This window comes from Pan paniscus, chromosome X, assembly GCF_029289425.2.
Source record: "Pan paniscus chromosome X, NHGRI_mPanPan1-v2.0_pri, whole genome shotgun sequence".
Classification (NCBI taxonomy): Eukaryota; Metazoa; Chordata; class Mammalia; order Primates; family Hominidae; genus Pan; species Pan paniscus.
The window spans coordinates 11816622-11837686 of NC_073272.2; the positions used below are offsets into that span (position 1 = coordinate 11816622).

Sequence of the window (21065 nt, forward strand, 5' to 3'; positions counted from 1 at the left end):
AGGAGTCACCCCAGGCAGGCCGCGCCCGCAGTCCGGGTAGGGCGTCGTCCTCCCCGCCCGCCTTCCTCTACGCGGGGGCCCGGGGGCGGACTGACGCGGCGGCGCCCATCCTGGCCTCCATGCGGTTTCCCGAGGCCGGAGGAAGGTGGCGGAGCGGGAGGGAGAGAGGGAGGAGCGCGCGGAGAGGGAGGACGGCGGAGGGGGAGGAGCAAGCGGAGGGGTGGGGGTGGGGTCGAGGAGCCGAGCGCCGAGGAGGACCCCGAGGGAGACTGGGGGCGGAGCAGCCGGCGACGGAGAGGCGCGGAGGACGCGGGGCCGGGGGAGGCGGAGCAGCGGGAGTGGGTGGAGAAGCAGAGGCGGCGGGAGGAGCGGGAGCCTCCGTGGGAGATTCGGGAGGAGCAGCCGGCGTGGGAGGAGCCGCGGGGCCTGGGTGAGAACGGGGCGGGACGGCCGGAGGCGGGGCCTGCGAACGCCCTGCCCCTGCTCGCCCGGGCCGCGCCGAGGAACGAAGATGGCCGGGCGCGCCGCGGGAACGGAGGGGCGGCCGGCAGCGGCGGCAGCGGCGGCGGCGGCGGCTCCCGGGCTGTGACTTCGCGCGCGGCGGCCACCCGGGCTACCTGAACGGAGTGGGCGGCGCGGGCAGCGACTTGCTAGGGCGGGCGGGCGGACGCCGGTGCACGGGCGCCGGGCGGAGGATGCGCCAGGAGCGGCGGGCGGCTCCCCGCGGCCGCCCCCGCGCCCCGGGCGCCGGGCCTTAGTGCTGGCGGAGGAGGCGGCGCGCGCGGGGCGGCCGGGCGGCGGCGGGGCCCGCGCCGTCATGCCTTGGCTGAGCGGCGGCCGGCGGCGACGGCGGGGACAGCCGCGCGAGGCCCCGCGGGAGCCGCCGCCGTCCGCGCAGCCCCAGCGGGAACCGCCGCCGCCGGCGCCCCCCGCCGCGGTCCCCACGCCCCCAGCTCCCTCCGCGCCGCCGCCGCGGGCCCGGGAGAGCGCCGAGCTGCCGCTGCCCGCCGGCTGGGAGGAGGCGCGAGACTACGACGGCCGCGTCTTTTACATTGACCACAACACGCGCCAGACGTCGTGGATCGACCCCCGCGACCGGTAAGCGGGCCGGCTGGGGGCGCCAGACCCGGCGCGGGCGCTACGACCCGGGCCGCCGGCCGGCGCCACCGCGGATGCGCTGGGGACACGCCCCGCCCAGCGCGGGGCCGCCGAGAGCCCCCGGGCCCGGGCAGAGCTCGGAGCGCCTCCATCCCCGGAACCAGGGGACTCCCTGGAGTGCTCCGGTCCAGGCTACGATCGAGGCGCCCCCATCCCTTGGGCCCAGGGAGAGGATCGGAGACACCAGGAGGCCCTCGGGGCTGGGTGAAGATCTTTGGTTCCGGGGGTCCGGGAGAGGATCCACCCTCCCAATACCCCGACTCCCAGGGCTCTGACCAAGAATGGAGGTGCCCCTTCTCCAGGCCTCGAGCCCTCTGAGCGCCGAGGCCGGCCGCCTACAGGTCCCCCGCCGCTGGGCGGACCCTCTCATTCGGTTCCCTCACGTCACCCGCTGTCCGGCGCCTGGGAACTGGGCTCCTGGAATTTCCTCTCCTGGGGCTGACAGATGGCCCTCTTTTCCTTTCTCTGCGGCAGCCTCGCCCATCCCGGTCCCGGGCGTCTGCGGCCCACTGCCCCGGCCCTGGTTCTGCAGGTGTCCCCAGCCCCGCGGTGGCGAGATGAGCTGTCACCTTGGATCACAAACGTGCGCCCCAGCTTTGGGGTGCGGGTTCCCTGTCTGGCGGGTTCAGGCTGGTTTCCATCCAAAACCTGATGTCAGACGGGCCCTTGAGGGATTCCCAACCCTTTTGGAGTTGGAGAAGTCTGTTGCCAAACTCTAGTTGCTCTTTAGCGCCTTAAAACTCGTGAGTTAAAACTGTTTGAAATAGCCTTCTGTACTGCAGCCAGAATGCAATATGATTAGTCCCATATGCTTTTGGAATAAACGAAAAACAAGAATTGTATTTTAAGTTTCCTTTTTGTGAAAGATATGCATGGGGTACAAAGCTGTCTTATTCACGTATAAAAACCCAATCAAGTAAAAACTGATTCTTGTAAAAGCACTACCAGATTTCATTTAATTAATTCCATGTAACGAAGCTCTTCCTTAACTTTTTGCTCGATTGTCTACGGGTTTCGATTGTTCAACTGCTTTTACAGAGATGTATTTTGTGTGGAATTGGGATTTCTGTGGACATCAAGTGTTTCCACAGGTTATCTGATGTCTTGTTCTCTCTAGAGCAACTCTCCTTCCAGGGCCTGAGTGCCAAAAAGGAAACACCACAGGCTTCCCAGTGATTTGAAGACTTGCAAAGGCCCAGTGTGGTGACATTGTGCCTGCTTCCTCCTACCTGCATAGGGAAGGCGGCCTGCATGGCACTGGCGTCTGAAAATAAACTTTTGAGGAGAGAAGCTGCTGAATTGTTTGAAGATTTCTCTGAGTTCAAGCAGGGGAAAACAAAAGAAAGCAAAACAAAAAGATCGTGATTCCCTAACATTCTCGCTGAACATTGCAAACCTCTGGGCTCAGAAACCTATATCAATCCTAGTACAATTTTATGGGTTAAAAAGATGCCTAGTTATTTTGAAAATCAGGTGAGATCATGTTATAATTTTAACCAAAGGCTAGAGCCCCAGCTGTTTGATCAACCCTTGGATGGTTCTGGAATTGGTAGAACTGCTTGGAATGCAGTGCCCTTTTATACCATATGTATGTTAAAAACCCAAACAACTGGAAAATGAACCAATTAAAATAGTGTTTTGCTTAGAAAAGGCTAAGGCTCACTTTCCAAGGGTAATATAAAACAGTTGTGGTTATATTGGAGTGGAGATTCATGCTGAAAGATATCAATGTGAGGATTTTCTTTTTAATGGTGTAACCTGTGACAAACGTGAATGGACCATACAGAAATCAGCTTGGAGAATCTTGTTTTCCATGTATTTCAGACACATTTCCTATATTCCTTTTTTCCAGAAATCGATTTGTTACTTTTCAGACAATCACTTAAAGGTTTTTAAAAAGTCTCCGTTCTGATGCTAAAATTGTCAATTGAGTGAACGAAAGTGGATATTTTACCTTTTTTTTTGTAAAGTAAAAACGTGTGTACTTTTATGAGACGTTGTTTTTATAGTGAGTGAAAATTCAGCAGGGGACAGCTTGAACTTCAGCTCCCATAATACCTTGCCCGAAATATGTATGGAATGTTCAGCAAGCCACAAACATTTAAGTGGAGTCGGCTGAAGGCTGTAATAGTCATTCTTCTTCCTCTTTCAAAACAGAACCTGGCCGAGTTTTATAGGTGGCGGGTTACCCTTTAAAGTTGTAATTAACTTTTATTATATGGGAAGAACTGCATGTCAGAGGGCAGTGTTTTCTCCATGCGCATCTGACAGTTAAAACCCTTTTTGAGTTGCAGTTGAGTCACACAGGAAAATGGTATTCAAGAAGTACGAGGACTTTCACCAAACAGCTTCCACATAGAGACCTGACAGGAGAAAGGCAAATACATAATAGCTTTTTTTTTTCTCTTTAAGAAAATGAAATTGTGGTGGAATAAATGAATGTAGTAGGTTAAGTGAAAATTGTTGTTGACTTTAAACATAATTTCATATAAACTTTAGTAAAAACTGTATAGCATAAAATATGGTCCAAGGGTTGTAAACAAAATCTCTTCTCGAGTTTTATAGTAATTCCATTCAGTGTTGTGTTTAACATTTGATAGTGCCGGCTCAGAGCATGTTGGTGAAATTATTGTAACTGCTTTTTAAAGTTACAACAAAGAAGATATAAGGAGACGTCTTTACGGATGTGGCTACAGATGTATACACAATCTCAATATTTTAAAAACAATTTTTTAGTTTGATTATAAGCCTACCTTCGGTTGGCTGGGCGTGGTTGCTCATGCCTGTAATCCTAGCACTTTGGGAGGCTGAGGTGGGTGGATCACTTGAGGTCAGTTCAAGACCAGCCTGCCCAACGTGGTGAAACCCTGTCTCTACTAAAAACACAAAAATTAGCCGGACGTAGTGGTGTGCGCCTGTAGTCTTAGCTACTTGGGAGGCTGAGGCAGCAGAATCACTTGAACCCTGGAGGTGGAGGTTGCAGTGAGCCGAGATCGCGCCACTGCACTTCAGCCTGGGTGACAGAGAGAGACTCTGTCTCAAAAAACAAACGAAAAAACCTACCTTCAGTTTAAATTCACTATTTCTATAGATTGATACTGTACATATAATTTTCATAGTTAGTTTACTGGGAATCATACCCAAGAACTTGGTTAAAAACTACAAAGTTAGGCCAGGCGTGGTGGTTCATGCCTGTAATCCCAGCACTTTGGGAGGCCCAGGTGGCAAGATTGCTTGAGTCCAGGAGTTCAAGACAAACCTGGGCAACATAGGGAGACTCTGTCTCTACAAACAAATAAAATAATTACGTGGGCGGGTAGCGTGCGCCTATAGTCTCAGCTACTCAGGAGGCTGAAATGGGAGGATTGCTTGAGCTGGGGAGATCCAGGCTGCAGTGAGCCGTGGTCGTGCCACTGCACTCCAGCCTGGGTGACAGAGTGAGACCTTGTCTCAAAAAACGAAACAAAACCCCACACCAAAAAAAAAAGAAACGAAAAAACAAACTACAAAGTTAACTTATTTCTATGGCTGGTAGTTTCCTTACATGAGTCTTGTGTGGTTTACATTAGTGGCACACTAATATATTAACTGAATATATTAACTCAGAATACCTTGACCACCTTATGAAAAGGTATTTACCATTGGGCAGAAAATATGGGAAGAACATTTTTGCCCCCTTTGTAAAGATTCACTGCCTTTGACAGTTGTGTTTACGTGTGTGTCTTGCAGGGTTATTTGGGTATTATCCTATAGATGGACTGAGTGTTTGAAACCTCATGTTCCATTTCCTGTAGCTCAGGTGGAGTTGTACGGTACTGGAAATGCCAGCTCTGGGCAGCTTAAGTATGGTGGACGATATCATATTTGAGATCAAAGTATAAATAATCATGCTGATGGCGGAAGAGCAAGATCATGTCATGGCATAAGCTTTTGGGGACCCATTTGTTCACCAGATGGGATTTGACCTGTGCTTCATGGAGGAATTCTGTGGTATCTTAAAAGTCTTCTGAAGATGCTTTTGCTTTAAGAGGAAAACAATCCATAGCTCTGGAATTTGCTAGGTTGGATCCCCATTTAACAGCCAAATAACATCATTGCTACCTTCTTGGAACCTTTATTTAGTTATTCAGTATTAACTAATAGGAGGTTTACTATATTCATCCCACAGAGTCTATTTTTGGACTATATAAACTGTCCTGGTTGAGCTTTCTGATAAACAGGTAATGATTTCTCCCTTTTTCTTTTTTTAAGGTTATAGATAGTGTTTGTATGAACATGGGGGAGCATCTTGTTTTTAAGGCTGTAAGGGGTCAGTCCCTGGAAGAAGCGGCTCTTGCTTCCATTTAGATCATCAATCCTCATTTTTTGGTCTAACATTTTTTGGTCTTTTCCTTTCCTTCCATTTATCTATTTATTTATTTATTTATTCATTTATTTATTTTTTAAAGAAAAGTGAAAGGAAAAGTAATTCATTTCCAAAAATAGCTCCTGGATGTTTGGAAATCTCCAAGTTTCCTTCTCCTTCCTTTCACTCTGATTTGGGAAGTGGAAATAACACGTATCACCATCTCTAGTTAGGTTCTACTTCAGGAGCCCATGGGTCAGGAACATGTTCATGGTCATCTGGTGAGCCTACGGTAGGCTTCTTGACTTCCATTCCAGATCCTTTTGCTAATGGTGTCTATCTTTCCCATAAATTCAATAAAACAAATCTGATGGAATAAAAGCAAAGTTAAATTCTACTGAGTTCAGTTATCCCTGTTTAATAAAGTGAAGAAATATTTGTGGAGAGTCTTGGCCTTCTGTGTGCAGGGACAGTATGTGGAAACCAAGCTGGTCTGGGAGGTGGCACACAGACACATAAAATGAAGATAACAATAGTTGCAAGGCATCCCAGGATTGATTCAGTTTCTCGGATAATGATCACTTCAGAGAAAAGGTGGGCTCACTTGAGCCTGGGGTTGTCTTTTTCCTTGCCCAGCCTTCTGGGTGAGGGGTTCTAGTGCTTTTCCAGCAGTAGAAAAGCAAGATCATCTATAGGATGATCCACTCAGTCCATCTATAGGGTAATACCCACACAACCCTGCAAGACGCACACGTAAACATAACTGTTAAAGACAGTGAATCTTTACAAAAGAGGCAAAAGTGTTCTTCCCATATTTTCTGCCCAATGGTAAATACCTTTTCTTTTCTTTTCTTTTTTTTTTTTTTTTAAATGGAGTCTCACTCTTGCCCAGGCTGGAGTACAGTGGTGCGATCTCGGCTTACTGCAACCTCCCCTTCTTGGGTTCAGGCAATTCTCCTGCCTCAGCCTTCCAAGTAGCTGGGATTACAGGCGTGTACCACCACACCTGGCTAGTTTTTGTATTTTTAGTAGAAACAGAGTTTCGCCATGTTGGCCAGGCTGGTTTTGAACTCCTGACCTCAGGTGATCCGCCTGAGGTGAGGCCCGCCTCAGCCTCCCAAAGTGCTGGGATTATAGGTGTGAGCCACCGCGTCCAGCCAGTAAATACCTTTTCATAAAGTGGTCAAGGTACTCTGAGTTAATATATTCAGTTAATGTATTAGTGTGACACTAATGTAAACCACACAAGACTCATGCAGGGAAACTACCAGCCATAGAAATGATAAGTTAACTTTGTAGTTTGGTTTTTGTTTTTTTGGTGTGGGATTTTTCTTTCTTCTTTTGAAAAAAAAGCAAGATCTGGGCAAGATAAGGGGAACAGGAGAAAAGTGCTGGCCTTGAGGAAGTGCTGGGTGTGTTCGGAATAAATGAGGGAATGAGTCAACTCGACTGACCCAGAGCTGTCATGTAAGGGAGGTAAGACTCAGGCCAGAGCATGTAGCTCAGGGTCCCACAGCTTTGGGGCTGGAAGAGCTAGGATCATCTTGTTCAAATTCCTTTTTCTACTTGACAGCCACAGCCAATGGGTATGTTCTGCCGGCTGCTAGAAGGGCAAGGGACTTGAGCTGGGTCTTCTGACCCCCGTTTGGGTGCTCTTTCCAGAATGCCACCCAGCTGCCCAATCCACACAATTTTTAAGCATCCTGCCTCTGTTCATTCATTCATTCATTTATTTATTCATTCATTCAACAACTGTTTGTTGCACAATTTCTGAGTCTAAGGCACTCTTCCAGGGTTTGGGACTCCAGTGTTGAGCAACACCAGACAGGCTGCCGTGGGGCTTACCTTGTGCTCGTGTCCTTTTCCACGAGGCCTCACCATGCTGTTCCTGCCTGCTGGTTTCTCCCTGCGGGGATCCCTTGGCTCTGTGATTGTGACAGATACATGCGGAATGCACTAGGCTTTTGCATGGATGTTTTCTTTCTTTTTTCCTGTATCAGCTTTTTCAGGTTGAATTGCATGAATGTTTTCATCGAAAGCCCATGATGGCTGCATGAGGTGTAGGGGATCATGTGATAAAACTGAGGCCAGGGGAGATTGACTTAGTAGCCTCACTTCCTATAGGCAGTGAGGTCAACATCTGTTCGACTTCGGAGTTGAGCCAGGTCCCCTGCCTGTTCTTGACTGTGCCTTGGCTAGGTAACTGTGGCTAGGTAACTGTGCGTGCCCCTTGCACTTTGCTATACTCATTAGTTATTTTGATCTTGCATTCATTATTGTTTGATATTTAATCCTTCCTGTGGTATAGTGGCCCCTCAAAGATGTCCACGTTGTAGTCCCTGAAGCCTGTTAATAAGTAACCTTCCATGGCAAAAGAGACTTTGCAGATGTGATTAAGTTAAGGATCTTGAGATAGGGAGATGATCCTGGATTATGTGGGTGGGCCCGATGTCATCATAGGCATCCTTACTAGAGGGAGGGAGGAGGGTGAGGTCAGAGTCAGAGATGGAGATGTAACAACGGAAGCAGAGGCTGGAGTCAAGTGGCCATGAGCCAAGGAATGCAGGCGGTCTCTAGAAGCTGGAAAAGACAAGGAAATGGACCGTTCCCTAGAGCCTGCAGATGGAACGCAGACCTGCTGACACCTTGATTTTTGCCAAGAGAAACTGATTTTGGACTTCTGACCTCCAGAACTGTAAGATAATAAATTTGTGTTGTTTTAAGCCACTCGGTTTGTGGCAATTTGTTACAGCATCGGTTTGTGGCAATTTGTTACAGCATCGGTAGGAAACTAACACCCCCACATGCATTGTTATCTCAGTGAGAATGGAAGCATCTGGTCAGCTTGGTGTCTGCATAACAAACACAGCAGCAGCTGACATTTATTACATGCTTAGGCAGGTACTGTGCGAAGCATTTTACATCTTTTTTCTCTCCCTGGCTTCTCACAATACCCCCAGAGGGTCCTCGTTTCTTGTGCAAGCATGGAGAGTCACTCACATTGGGACTCGCATCAGATGTGCTGTACCAAAAACATATTTGATGAGCTAGCTAAATGTGGGGCTGGGGAGAGGTAGGCTTTCTGAGAGAAGAGGCCAGTTGGAAACTAGTGGAGGTTTTCTCAGGTGATCACAGGCCTGAGCTAGAGCGATCAGGGGCACTCGGGCTAGAAAAGGCAGGGATTGTGTCAGAGACATTGTGAAGGAAACATGGTGTAGAGGACTTAGCTAATGCTTGAATGAAGGCAGGTGAAATCAGGAGGGCTGCTGAGGAATCTTACTGGCACCTAAGGAGGAGCCGGGACTCACTGGGGCCAACCGAAAATCCTTCTATTAACCCCACTCAGAAGCTTTCATTGGTGGTGGTGGTTTTGTGTGTTCAATAACTCCGTTACATAGAGAAACATGTTAAGCTGTTCAAGTTACTGTATTGCTGATGGGCAGTGTCCTAAAAGGTGTCCAAACCAAGAAAGTGTTATTTTTGTTTTATTTTATTTTTGGAGACAGGGTCTTGCTCCGTTGCCCAGGCTGTGCAGTGCAGTGGCATGATTATAGCTCACTACAGCCTCCAGCTCCTGGGCTCAAGCAATCCTGAACGTGTTACTTTAGACCAGGTTTTCTCAATTCCTTGTTGTTAGGGCTGTCATATGTAGCATATGACGTTTAGCAGCGTCCCTGGTCTGTTACCACTAGATTGAGATATTAGTAGCAAACTCCCCACCCTCAGATGTCTCGAAAATGTCTCCAGACATTACCAAATGGCCCCCGGGGTGGGCAGTATCCCTTGGCTGAGAACTGTCTGAGCTACCTCCATCCACCTGGTTACAATGCTTCATCTTTAGCTGCTGAATTTGTTTCAAGCCTGTTGTCAGTTCCTGAGATACTATGCAACAGAGACCTGATTTCTGTGTTTCCATGAACAAATTTCAAACATATTTATGTGAAAAACCCTGAACCAGTATATGAAACTGGGAACATATATTACTATGAGTGTATTCTTCAATTCTTAGAATACTCTCAATTGATAGGCATTTACTGACTGTCAAGAATATACATATATGCAGTGAAACAGAAGAAAATGCATCTGTTCACACTGGTGTTCTGCAGCAACCTGGAGAGCTGGCCTGGCCTTTTGAATGTGTCTGTGTGTATGTGTGTGCGCGTTTGTGTGTGGAGGGAGAGATCAGGCTGCCTAAGATGCTCCGAGCCATTCAGTGCCCTGAGCCATTCGGTTCTCCCTTTGGTTCGGAGGAAGGAGGGGTGAGAGGAGTGGAGTGCTTCTGCCTTTGCTCAGAAATTCTACAAATACAGAGCAAGGACATCTCGAAAGGCCGCTTATGGAGCTGTGGGATCTCCAGCATTTTTCATCTGGAGGGTTCTCTTTTCATTTCTTTAAAACTGAAGGGACTGAGAGAGAGCATGGGGAGGAGGGAGGGATGTTGATGTTGAGAATGAACGGGGGAGATGGCTGCACCAAGCCTGGGATCACCAGCCCCACAGTGGCAGTGGGTGGATCTTTGAGGCAGGCGGAGGTGCCCCAAGTAGCTCCTCTGCCCGAGGCTCCGTGCTTCAGGAAAGAGGGCATCTACCAGCTTGGGTGTGGTGTTTCCAGGCGGCCCGGAGCTCGGCCAGGAGACCACATAGTCACTGCAGGAGACTTGTTCTTTCTGCCACTTAGAGCTCTGTCCTGTGGACGGGTGCCTGTCCCCAGCATGGGGGAGGCCTTGGAGTATGGGGTCAACTAGATTTACCTTAAACATTATTTCCATTTTTAAAAAATTGAGATACTATAAAATTTACCTTGGGCACGGTGGCTCATGCCTGTAATCCTAGCACTTTGGGAGGCTGAGGCGGGCGGATCACTTGAGGTCAGGAGTTTGCAACCAGCCTGGCCAACGTGGTGAAACCCTGTCCCTACTAAAAAAAACAAGAAAAATTAGCTGGGCGTGGTGGTGGGCACCTGTAACCCCAGCTAGTCGGAAGGCTGAGGCAGGAGAATCACTTGAACCCGGGAGGTGGAGGCTGCAGTGAGCTGAGATTGCACCACTGCACTCCAGCCTGGGCGACAGAGTGAAACTCCATCTCAAAAAAATAAAAAATAAATAAAAATAAATAAAAGTGTACAATTTAGTGGGTTTTGTTATATTCACTAGATTGTGCAACCGTCACCCCTATGTAGTTCTGAATACTCCATAAAGAAACGCTGTGTTCATTAGCAGTCAGGCCCCATACCCCCAGCCCCTGGCAACCGCTAATCTGCTTTTCATCCCTATAGATTTGCCTATTCGGGACATTTCACAGGGACCTCCCTGTATATTTCTTTGCAACTTCCTATGAATCTGTAATTATTCCAAAATAAAAAGTGAAAAAGAGATTGAGAATGAAGGAACCAAGCAGAGATCTAGTTATTTATAATTGAAAAATAAATTTAAATAATCTCATTTAGATTTTATTGTGTTTTGTCTATATAGTACTTAGCCTATAGTAGGCCCTCAATAAATGTTTGCTGAATGAAATTATGCATGTAGAGACAGGTTTTATTGATTTATAATGATCATTTTGTATTGCTGTATTTCACTGACTTTTCCTCATGTACACTATTCTGATGTTCTCAAGAGCAGTCCCTCCTTGTAAGCTGTCAGAGCACCGATTTTATTGGGGTGGCCACACCTTCTCTCGGCTCTGGAGTTATGACGTTGTCTGTACTTCCTGGTGATGTCCTGATTGCCCTAAGCCAGTGGGTCTCAACTGAGGATTCCCTCTTCCTTCTCCCTACACCCAGAGCATTCGGAAACATTTGGAGAGATTTTTTGATTGTTACACCTGGGGGTAGGTTCTGCTGGCATCCAGTGGGTAGAGGTCAAGGACGGTGCTGAACATCCTACAATGCACAGGATCGACCCCACCACAGCAATGAATGATCCAGCCCCTAATATCAATAGTGCCTGAGATTGCTCTAAGCCAATCATACAGCATCCGGGCCTGCAATTGGCTGAGGCAGGAGCACATGACTCAGACCTGGTCAATGAGCTGTGAGGGGAGGTATGAGACAGGCATGGTTGGGGATAAGGCTCCTTGTCCCCATAGACCTACGTGGAAGGAACTTCTGCTAATTGATGCTGTGTCTCCATGGAAACCTGGAGGTGGGCAGCCACACTGATGCCCCCAAAACTAGGAGGGAGCTGGCTGAGAAGCTGAGGGTGGTGGAGTGGAAAGTCTGTCTTTGATGAGGTGGGTGGATGGATGAATTAAGCTTTGGTAGCTGTCTGCCTTCAGTACCTTTTCTTATGCGAAACGTGGTAACAGCATCATCTTATCCTTTAGAGCCAGTCGAATTAGAATTTCTGTTATTTGCAGCCAGCTAAGGCATTCTCACTCATGTGTTTTCTGTTCCTTGCCGCCCCATAGTTTTCATGATTGGCATAAGATGAGAGGTTTAGGCTGCCACTGAGCTGCTGTCCCCTCACTTATTAAATATTCCTGTCTTTTTCACTCTGATATTTATGATTATATAAGTACTAAAATTATAATGGTCCCTATGTGCAGTTATTTTCTCTGTAGTTTTGTTTTTCATGTTTGCCTTAGGAGATAGTTCTAGGCATGGAATGAATAAAACCCAATTTTTTTGTTAATTTGTTTGTTTTAATATATTTTTATTTTGGAATATTTTAGAGTTACAGAAAAGTTGCAAAGATTAGATGGTTTCCCTGTCGTTAACATCTAATGTCACCATAGTATATTCTGTGGTGATGTTTCTTTGTCAAACCTAAGAAGCCAGCCTTGATGACATTACTATTAACCAAACTCTAGACATTTGAATTTTACCATTTTTTCCAGTAATGTTCTTTTTCAGTTCCAGTGGTTTTTTAGAACTATTAAACTCTTGATATTTGTATGGTTCAACCTAATATTTCTAAGTTTGTCCTTCATCTTTGTTTGGTGAGTATTGTTTTGTGCAGTTGACAGCCTTGTTAGATTTGCTCCAAGGCTTCATGGTAGAGTGCAGGGATTCTAAAGGATTTTGGAATCATGGACCCTGGGAAATCTGACACAAGGTAGGGATTCTGCGTTCAGAAAAAGGTACCAGCACACAGAAGCTTGCATATGCTTTCAGGAGGATTAGAGCTCTCTGGAAACCCAGCTGTGGTTCCCAGAATAATGGAGGCTTGGTTTGAAATGAGCAGACACCCCCAGAGATGTCTGCCATGCACTCACTCTGTATTGTTGAATGAATGCACGCTCACATATTCACCATCACTAGCGTAGGTGTATCATAAAGGATTAATTCAACAGTGATTCAGGGAGAACCTTCCGTGCTTTCTCCACTTCTTCCCCTCCCTCATATCCAACCCAGCTTTAGACTGTGGTGTGCAACCACTGGATACACAAGTACTAGATAGGTTTCACATGAAAAGGGGAGCTATGGATGAACCTCAAAAATGTGACACTAAGTGAAGGAAGCAGATGTGGACACAACATAATTATATGATTTGATTTTTGCAGAGTGTCCAGAGAAGGCAAATCCATGGAGATCGAAAGTGGATTAGTGGTTGCCTGGGGCTGGGGGTGAAGAGTGTGGTGACTGCAGTTGGGCACAAGGGATGTCTTTGGGGTGATGGAAATGTACTGAAATTGGTTTGTGTGTTGCATAAGTCAGTAAATTTATAAAAAACATTGAATCTTACATGTAAAATGGGAGAGTTTATGATATGCAGATTATATCTCAATAAAGTTGTTTACAAACATTGTTTTGTTTGTTTGCTTGTTTTTAGATGGAGTCTCACTCTGTCACCCAGGCTGGAGTGCAGTGGCATGGTCTTGGCTCACTGCAGCTTCTGCCTTCTGGGTTCAAGCGATTCTTCTGTCTCAGCCTCCCGAGTAGCTGGAACTACAGGCGCATGCCACCATGCCTGGCTAATTTTTGTATTTTTAGTAGAGACGGAGTTTCACCATGTTGGGCAGGCTGGTCTCGAACTCCTGACCTCAAATGATCTGCCTGCCTCAGCCTCCCAAAGTGCTGGGATTACAGACATGAGCCATTGCACCTGGGCGTTTACAAACAATTTTTAAAGCAAATCTGTTTTTAAATTCAGGTGGTTACCTTGATTTGGTAGTTGGAGAAACCAGACTATGTAGATTAGACTTGGCAGCCTCTAACCATGCAAAAAGCTTTTTCGGGCTTCTCGAAATGTCCATACAATTGCCAGGGAAACTTGCCAAGAAGCCACATGTTAACATTGCCCAGGAGTCTTGCCAACTGTAAGGGGAGGATACCACCATGTAATAACCCGGTAATCATTACTAAATTAAAAATATAGTGGGTTTTTCACTAAGGCAACAAACTTTTTCATTGAGGCATTTATCTAATAGGGTGACTCATTAGTACCACTATTTGTTTTATAAAGTTGAGTGATATCTGGTTACCTGGCAGTATTTGGAGTCAAGTGAATTTTGTGAATAAATGACCAATTGATACTTGGCCTTTAAATATTAACATTTTTTCTTTCACATGTTTATTTCAATGTTTAATATTAGAAGTGTTTAGGAGTCTTTATTTAGAAGTTTAGTGATGTTTTTGTGACCAGAAATAGGCTGTAGGAATTTAACTCTAGTTAATACCAATTAGCCTGTGGTCAAATTGGTTTCCTTATGTGTTGTTTCACTTAAAGTTATAGTTTCCATGGAACTATTGAAAATGTTAGTGAGGACTTACTACTTACTGTACCACTAACTGCAGGGACTACCTAGGTGTGGGTAGCCCTGATTTCAGACATGGACAGCTTTGAGTCTGACTTGGGACTGCTATTTGCTGTGTCTCCTAAGTCAGGTTATTTGGGCTCTCTGAGCTTCAGTTTCCTCTTCCATAAAATGGGGGCAAAGCATTTGCCCTCTGGGTTGTTTTGAAGACTCTAAGACTAGGTAAGGATCTTAGGTGAGTGTCTGCTGCAGAACAGGCACTCACATGTTCTTTGTCCTTGTGGTCATATCACATACTCCTTCAGCTTTGGGATACCTCAGCATATTTAGTCTTCTGCTTATCAAAATTCCCTCCCTTAGCTGGGTGCAGTGGCTCATGCCTGTAATCCCAGCACTTTGGGAGGCTGAGGCGGGTGGATCACTTGAGCCCAGGAGTTTGAGACCAGCCTGGGCAACATGGCAAAACCCTGTCTCTACAAAAAATACAAACAATAGCTGAGCATGTCCCTGAAGACCCAGCCACTTGGGAGGCTGAGGTGAGAGGATTGCTTGAGTTTGGGAAGTAGTGGCTCCAGTGAGCCAAGATCGTGCCACTGCACTCCAGCCTGGGCAATAGAGTGACACCCTGTCTCGAAAAAATAAATAAATCAATAAAATAAAAAAAAAATCCCTCTCTCCATGATTCCACTTCTGCTTCTGAGTTGCCTCCTTATTTTCCTTGTAGTTGGGTAGCACTGGAGGCTCAGCAGTATAAAGACAAGGGCTCAGAGTTTATGATAACTGTTTTTCCTCACTAAGCAACTGTTCTTTGCATTCTCATGATTTTGTGGCTGGGGAAGCGAAGTTGCTGGAAGTGAAATGTTACTAAAGAGAGATAACAGATTAGAGGAGAGCCATTGAGATTTTTCTGTCAAGGGCCAGATAGTAAATATCTCAGGCTTTGAAAGCCATAGGATTCTCTCTCTTTCTATTTTTTTTTTTTTTTTAAACCTGTAGGACTTGTGAATGAAGGCCATGGAGATTCTGTTGCAACTGCCCGACCCTGCTGCTGTAGTGCAGAAGCAGCCATAGACAATACAGAAACAAACAGGCCTGGCTGTGTTCCAATAAAACTTTATTTACAAAGACAGGAGGCAGGCTGGAATTGACCCATGTGCAGTTTACCACCCCATGATTGATGTCATTTGTCATTCTTTTTTTTTTTTTTTTTGAGACTGAGTCTCACCCTGTCGCCCAGGCTGGAGTGCAGTGGTGCGATCTTGGCTCATTGCAACCTCCGCCTCCCGGGTTCAAGCGATTCTCCTGCCTCAGCCTCCCAAGTAGCTGGGATTACAGGCGCACGCCACCACGCCAGGCTAATTTTTTGTATCTTTAGTAGAGACGGGGTTTCACCATGTTGGCCAGGCTGGTCTCGAACTCCTGACCTCATGATTTGCCCACCTCGGCCTCCCAAAGTGCTGGAATTACAGGCGTGAGCCACTGTGCCTGGCCGATGTCATTCTCGTTTACTAATACAGTCTTGCACCAAAATGATGGACTGCGTATACAGTGGTCGTCCCTTAACATTGTGATGCCATATTTTTACTGTACCTTTTTTATATTTAGCTATGTTTAGACACACAAATACTATTGTGTTACTGTATTGCCTATAGTATTCAGTACAGATTTGTATCCTAGGAGCACTAGACTCTACTGCATAGCCTAGATGTGTAGTAGGCTGTGCCAGCTAGGTTTGTGTAAGCCCACTGTGTGATGTTTGTACAGTGACAGCATTGGCTGACAATGCGTTTCTCAGAACATATCCTCATCATCAAGCAATGCATGACTGTACAGCCAATGCTTTTGTGTCACACACTTTCATTATCGTTGCATTAGCTTGGCCACAAATCTGAAAATACTCTGAGTGTGTATAGAATTATACTGATTTCTAGGTGTGATGTCATAGTATTCTGGAACTTGGAAATTGTAGCACTCAGTGATGCTAGAGACTTAAAAAAATTCACATTATATGATTAGACTTTGTTTCATAGCTAGCAGTCACTTAATACTGGACAGATGTTAAGAATAGAAGTTGGCTGGGTGTCGTGGCTCATGCCTGTAATCCCAGCACTTTGGGAGGCTGAGGCGGGAGGATTGCTTGAGCCCAGGAATTTGAGACCAGCCTGGGCTACATAGGGAGACCCTATCTCTACAAAATATTAAAAACTATCTGGGCGTTGGCACATGCCTGTGGTCCCAGCTACTCGGGAGGATTGCTTGACCCAGGAGTTTGAGGCTGTGGTGGGCTATGATTGCCACTGACCCAGGAGTTTGAGGCTGTGGTGAGCTATGATCGCCATTGTACTCCAGCCTGGGTGACAGAGCAATACCTTGTCTCAAAAAAAAAAAAAAAAAAAAAGAATTGGACAAGTTGATTCAAGATCAAGATCTTCAGCCACGTCTCAGCACCCTCGTACAAAACCTGGGAGGCAGTTGTTATATGTGTACCGACAGCCTTTGGATGTATATTTAAATGTGCAGATGAACTTACTTTTGGAACAAAATGAAGTTTGCCCAAATTTCTGTGCTGTTTGGGTCTCGGATGGAAACTCTCAGAGCTCAGAGTCAAGGGTGGCATGGGCAGCTTGTCCATGTGGATGCCTGGGAAAGTCCTTGCTTTTGTGGGGTCACGGACCAGTGGTGGGAGATGGGAAAGTGGGTGAAGCTGGTTAGAAAGAGGCAGCAGAAGACAGTGAACAGTTCATACAGAGTTGGCTTCAGTGTATTGCTGGCAGCATGTGCCCAAGGCTGTAAAAGATCTTCCCATCCTTAGGTTCACAAATGCCACTAAAATAGTGGTAACTCTCAGGCAGGTGTGACTGTGCCCCTTGGGACATTTGCACTGTCTGGAGACATTTTTTGCTGTCCCCACTTGGGAGGGATGGGGTGTGTCCTGCTGGCACCTAGCGGGTGGAGCCCAGGGGTGTCGTCCACACCTGCCGTGCAGGGTGGCCCCCCCATAGAGAGTGAGCTGCCCTGAGTCAGCAGAGCTGGGGCTCTGGCTCACACCTGCTCCAGGCCTCCAGCAGCGAGCTGTTCTCGTTGGCCCTTGCCCTTGTGGGGCTTCCGCTGCAGTGGTGGCAAATAGCAATCACTGAGCGTGTCACCACATTACAAGGTGCAAACTGGCAGGGTGAGGTTGGTGGGACTGTGTGGCTGGGTGGGTGACCGTTTTGTGGAGAGCGGCTGGAGAGGCCTTATTTTTCAGGTGCCTGCGGGAGGGGAGGAGGGAACCTGAGGTGTCTAGGGTCAGAGGCTTTCAGGGAGAAGGAGCTACAGGTGCTAAGACGAGAGCAATGGGCCAGGAGGAGGATGATGGGGTGAGTCGGCGGTGGCAGCACCTCATGAGCCACTGCAGGGACTCCGGGTGTGACTCAGCAATTCTGTTGGGAGCTACTCTGTTGGGAGACTTAACATTTCATTGAGGTCGCTCTGACTGCTGTGGGGGACTAGGAGGGCAGGAGCTGAAGCAAGGAGACTGGTTTAGGAGATGGCAGCTGCCCCCAGGGCTGAGCAGTGGTGGCTCAGGCCAAGGAGGAGGCAGTGGGGTGGCTTCCTGAGGACCTGGACCCTGCGATTTGGTCCTCTGTCTGCTTCACCCCAGCTCCTGAGACCCTCCCTCAGAATCCTTGCTGGCTTGAGGAGTAAAGGGTTCTGCCAAAGTGGATATCAAGGCTGTCATGGGTGGATCAGCAGAGGAGCTGGGGTTTTTTCCCAGACTGCTTCTCAGTTTTGCTGCTGGGGCTATAAGGAATTCCGTGGAACAGGAAGTGTGCAGGGCATGCATGATGTGCCTGTTATTTTAGCAGTGGGGCTGTGTCCTAAAAGACAGCGTCTTTGGCCGGGCACGGTGGCTCATGCCTGTAATCCCAGCACTTTTGGAGGCTGAGGCAGGCAGATCACCTGAGATCAGGAGTTCGAGACCAGACTGGCCAACATGGTGAAACCCCATCTCTACTAAAAATACAAAAATTAACTGGATATGGTGGTGCACACCTGTAATCCCAGCACTTTTGGAGGCTGAGGCAGGCAGATCACCTGAGATCAGGAGTTCGAGACCAGACTGGCCAACATGGTGAAACCCCATCTCTACTAAAAATACAAAAATTAGCTGGATATGGTGGTGCACACCTGTAATCCCAGCTACTCGGGAGGCTGAGGCAGGAGAATCGCTTGAACCCGGGAGGCAGAGGTTGCAGTGAGCCGAGATCATGCCACTGCACTCCAGCCTGGATGACAGAGTGAGACTCCGTCTCAAAGAATATTCATATGTGCTTTTGGAATGTCTGTGTAATGCTTTAATCAGTTTAGAAACTGATATTTTATTATTATTTAAAAAAAAGAAGTGGTGATCCTTTGCTTTCTAATGGCTGGGGTGGTATGGATCTAAAATGGTAGGGCTTGAAGTCCATGGTGGCCAACTCTACAGCGCTTTTAACACTTTTCCCCCAGGGGAACATTGTACGTTTTCTTCAGGAGCACTGTGACACTGTTTGGTTTGCCGTAGATAATACGGATTCAAAAGGCATTCCAGATACATCATTCTGTGATTGACCTGGCCGGGTTAACCCAAGATTGTCACCTTGTTATTCTCAATATTAAAAGCCAAGGCTCTGAAAACCACCCCACTGAACGCATATCATAAACCTCCAAAATGTCACCATGGACGTGGCATATTGACAAAAATGTCAAGGATTACCAAGAATAGCTTCTTGCGTTCACATGTAGTTACAGGCGAAGGACAGAGTAGCTCTTGCATTTAAAATGCGACTGCAGTGGCCAGAACCAATAATTCCTGTTTGAACAACTCCCGGCCCTCAGCTTTACCTCAAGGCTTTAGATAGACTTAGTTTCAATTTTTAAAAAGGAACACATGTCCTTATTATGCTTTAGAATTACTAATAGAGATAATTCTCTTTGTTGTGCTATTTGCTACTCAGCTCCTTTTAAAAGATAGATGACACTGAAGTTTTACGTAAACACATGACTGATAAAATACTTGTTTTTCCTGAGTCATTGTCAGTGTCTCAGCTCTAAACCTAGTGCCAGCTCAGTAAATATTTGATGGAATCCAAAGTCTGCATTTTCTTAAGGTGGGCCAGTTTTTCTCTTGTTATATAAAGTAGAGAAACATACCACCTTCTTCCCATTTATTTAGGAGTGGTTAGTAGCCCTTCTCTCATCTGTTGGGGTGGTCATCCCTTTTCTGCATCAGTGAAAATAACACCCTATCATTTCACTTCAAGCACAAATGCTACTTTTGTCTCATTTTTGGAGTTATAAAACCATGTGGATTAATCCCAACCAGGTGGTGGGGAGCCAAACCTAAGCTGTTTCTTTCACCCCTGACCCGCGCGATTAGTTTGTGGAAGAACGCTCTCCAAACCCATAGGAAGTTCACAGACAGCTTGGATTCCTCGGAGGGTCTTCAGTATCGATTGTGTAGCAGAAAAAGCAAGCATGCCTCTGGGTCTTTCCTCTCTTCTCCATAGTCTTTTTTATGTCTAACTGGTGTTGGGTTGCTTTACCTCTCCACCCAGAGTTAAAGAAAGTGAGTATCTTGGCATGTTCCAAACTACTGAAATAAATGAAAATCAGGAAATTTTCCATGAAGCAAACCAATGACATAATGGTACCTCAAGCACAGGAGTTACTGGAATTGGTTTTGTGAAGTGGTTGGCCGGTAATGTTTGCAAAGCTGGGAGGTGTAAGAAGTGGTTGGGTTTTTTTTCTCACCAAAAAGACAGCCCTACATTAAAGTTATAGTTCTCATATTAATGAATGGGTTTTAAAGAAACTGATGTTCTTCAGTTCTTTTTTTCCTCCCATGACTTGCTGTGAAAGTAAAGATGAAACAGAAGTATGACTGTTAGGCCATGAATCTGTTACTAATTAGGTCTTATGCTTACTGGGATCAAAAGATGGGATCAAAGTAAGAACTCTCCAGAAGCAAGAAAAAGAAGGTGCTGGGAAAAGGCGTCAATTGCAGCATAGTTTGTTTATAAATGAGCAAATGAATTGTATGTACAGCGATCCTTCATAGTAACTACCTCTACTCCAGCGGAGGTGTTTAATAAAACAATGTCTTACCATCTCTGACCACTGTTACTCACACCTGATTTCTGGAATGCCTATAAGAACTCTCGACAATGAAAAGAATCGGAACATGATAGGCTTGAAGCCACAGACATTATTTCTATTTTGAGGTCGGTCTTACTCCTTAGATTTCCCACACGAATAAAAAACATTGGCCCATCTGCAGTCATGTGGCTGAGTCCTTCCTGCTGAATAACATCTCTAACCACAGATGGTAGCCAGCTCCAGGTTAGATTGTTCTTTCTTTTGCTGAGCTGCCCATGGCTCCAACTGAAGTTTACCTGCCCATCTGGTCTTGTTGGTACTCCTAAGAGCCCATTCATATTTGACCTTATTTGGTGTTCTTAATGAGCACACAGTGGTCTGCTGATTTGTGACCACCACTCTGTGGTTTGTTTGAAGACTATGCACACTAAACTCTGTCCATCATTCTGGGGGCATGATTATGAATCCACTCACTGTTCTGGTTATGTTGCTCCTGAGTGCCTCATATCTGTGATGTAGCCATTACCTGCATTTTCTGAATGTCGCACATCTACTTACATTGTTTTAAAATGCACATTTTCTTTTCTAGGAAGAGGGAGCAGGCAGAAATGTTATACACTTTATCCATGATGAGTGTAGCAGCAGGTGAAACCCTGAGGTGTTGGCCACAGAAGTGCTTATGTATATATCTCATATATATATGAGATATATATATTTGAGACAGAGTCTGGCTGTGTCACCCAGGC

At 46.6% G+C, this 21065-nt stretch overlaps 1 protein-coding gene across 2 annotated transcripts in view; it reads left to right on the top strand.

The window, feature by feature from the left end:
• The first annotated feature begins 391 nt into the window (after window positions 1–391).
• WWC3 (WWC family member 3) overlaps window positions 392–21065 on the top strand; it is a 129733-nt gene continuing 109059 nt past the window's right edge. Inside the window, exon 1 of one of the 2 annotated variants that reach the window (XM_034950643.4) lies at window positions 392–1098. In XM_034950643.4, coding sequence (XP_034806534.1) covers window positions 818–1098 — 281 coding nt within the window. In that variant the 5' untranslated portion in view covers window positions 392–817. The remainder of the gene's footprint in view (window positions 1099–21065) is intronic. The other variant, XM_063601874.1, reaches the window with a different exon arrangement.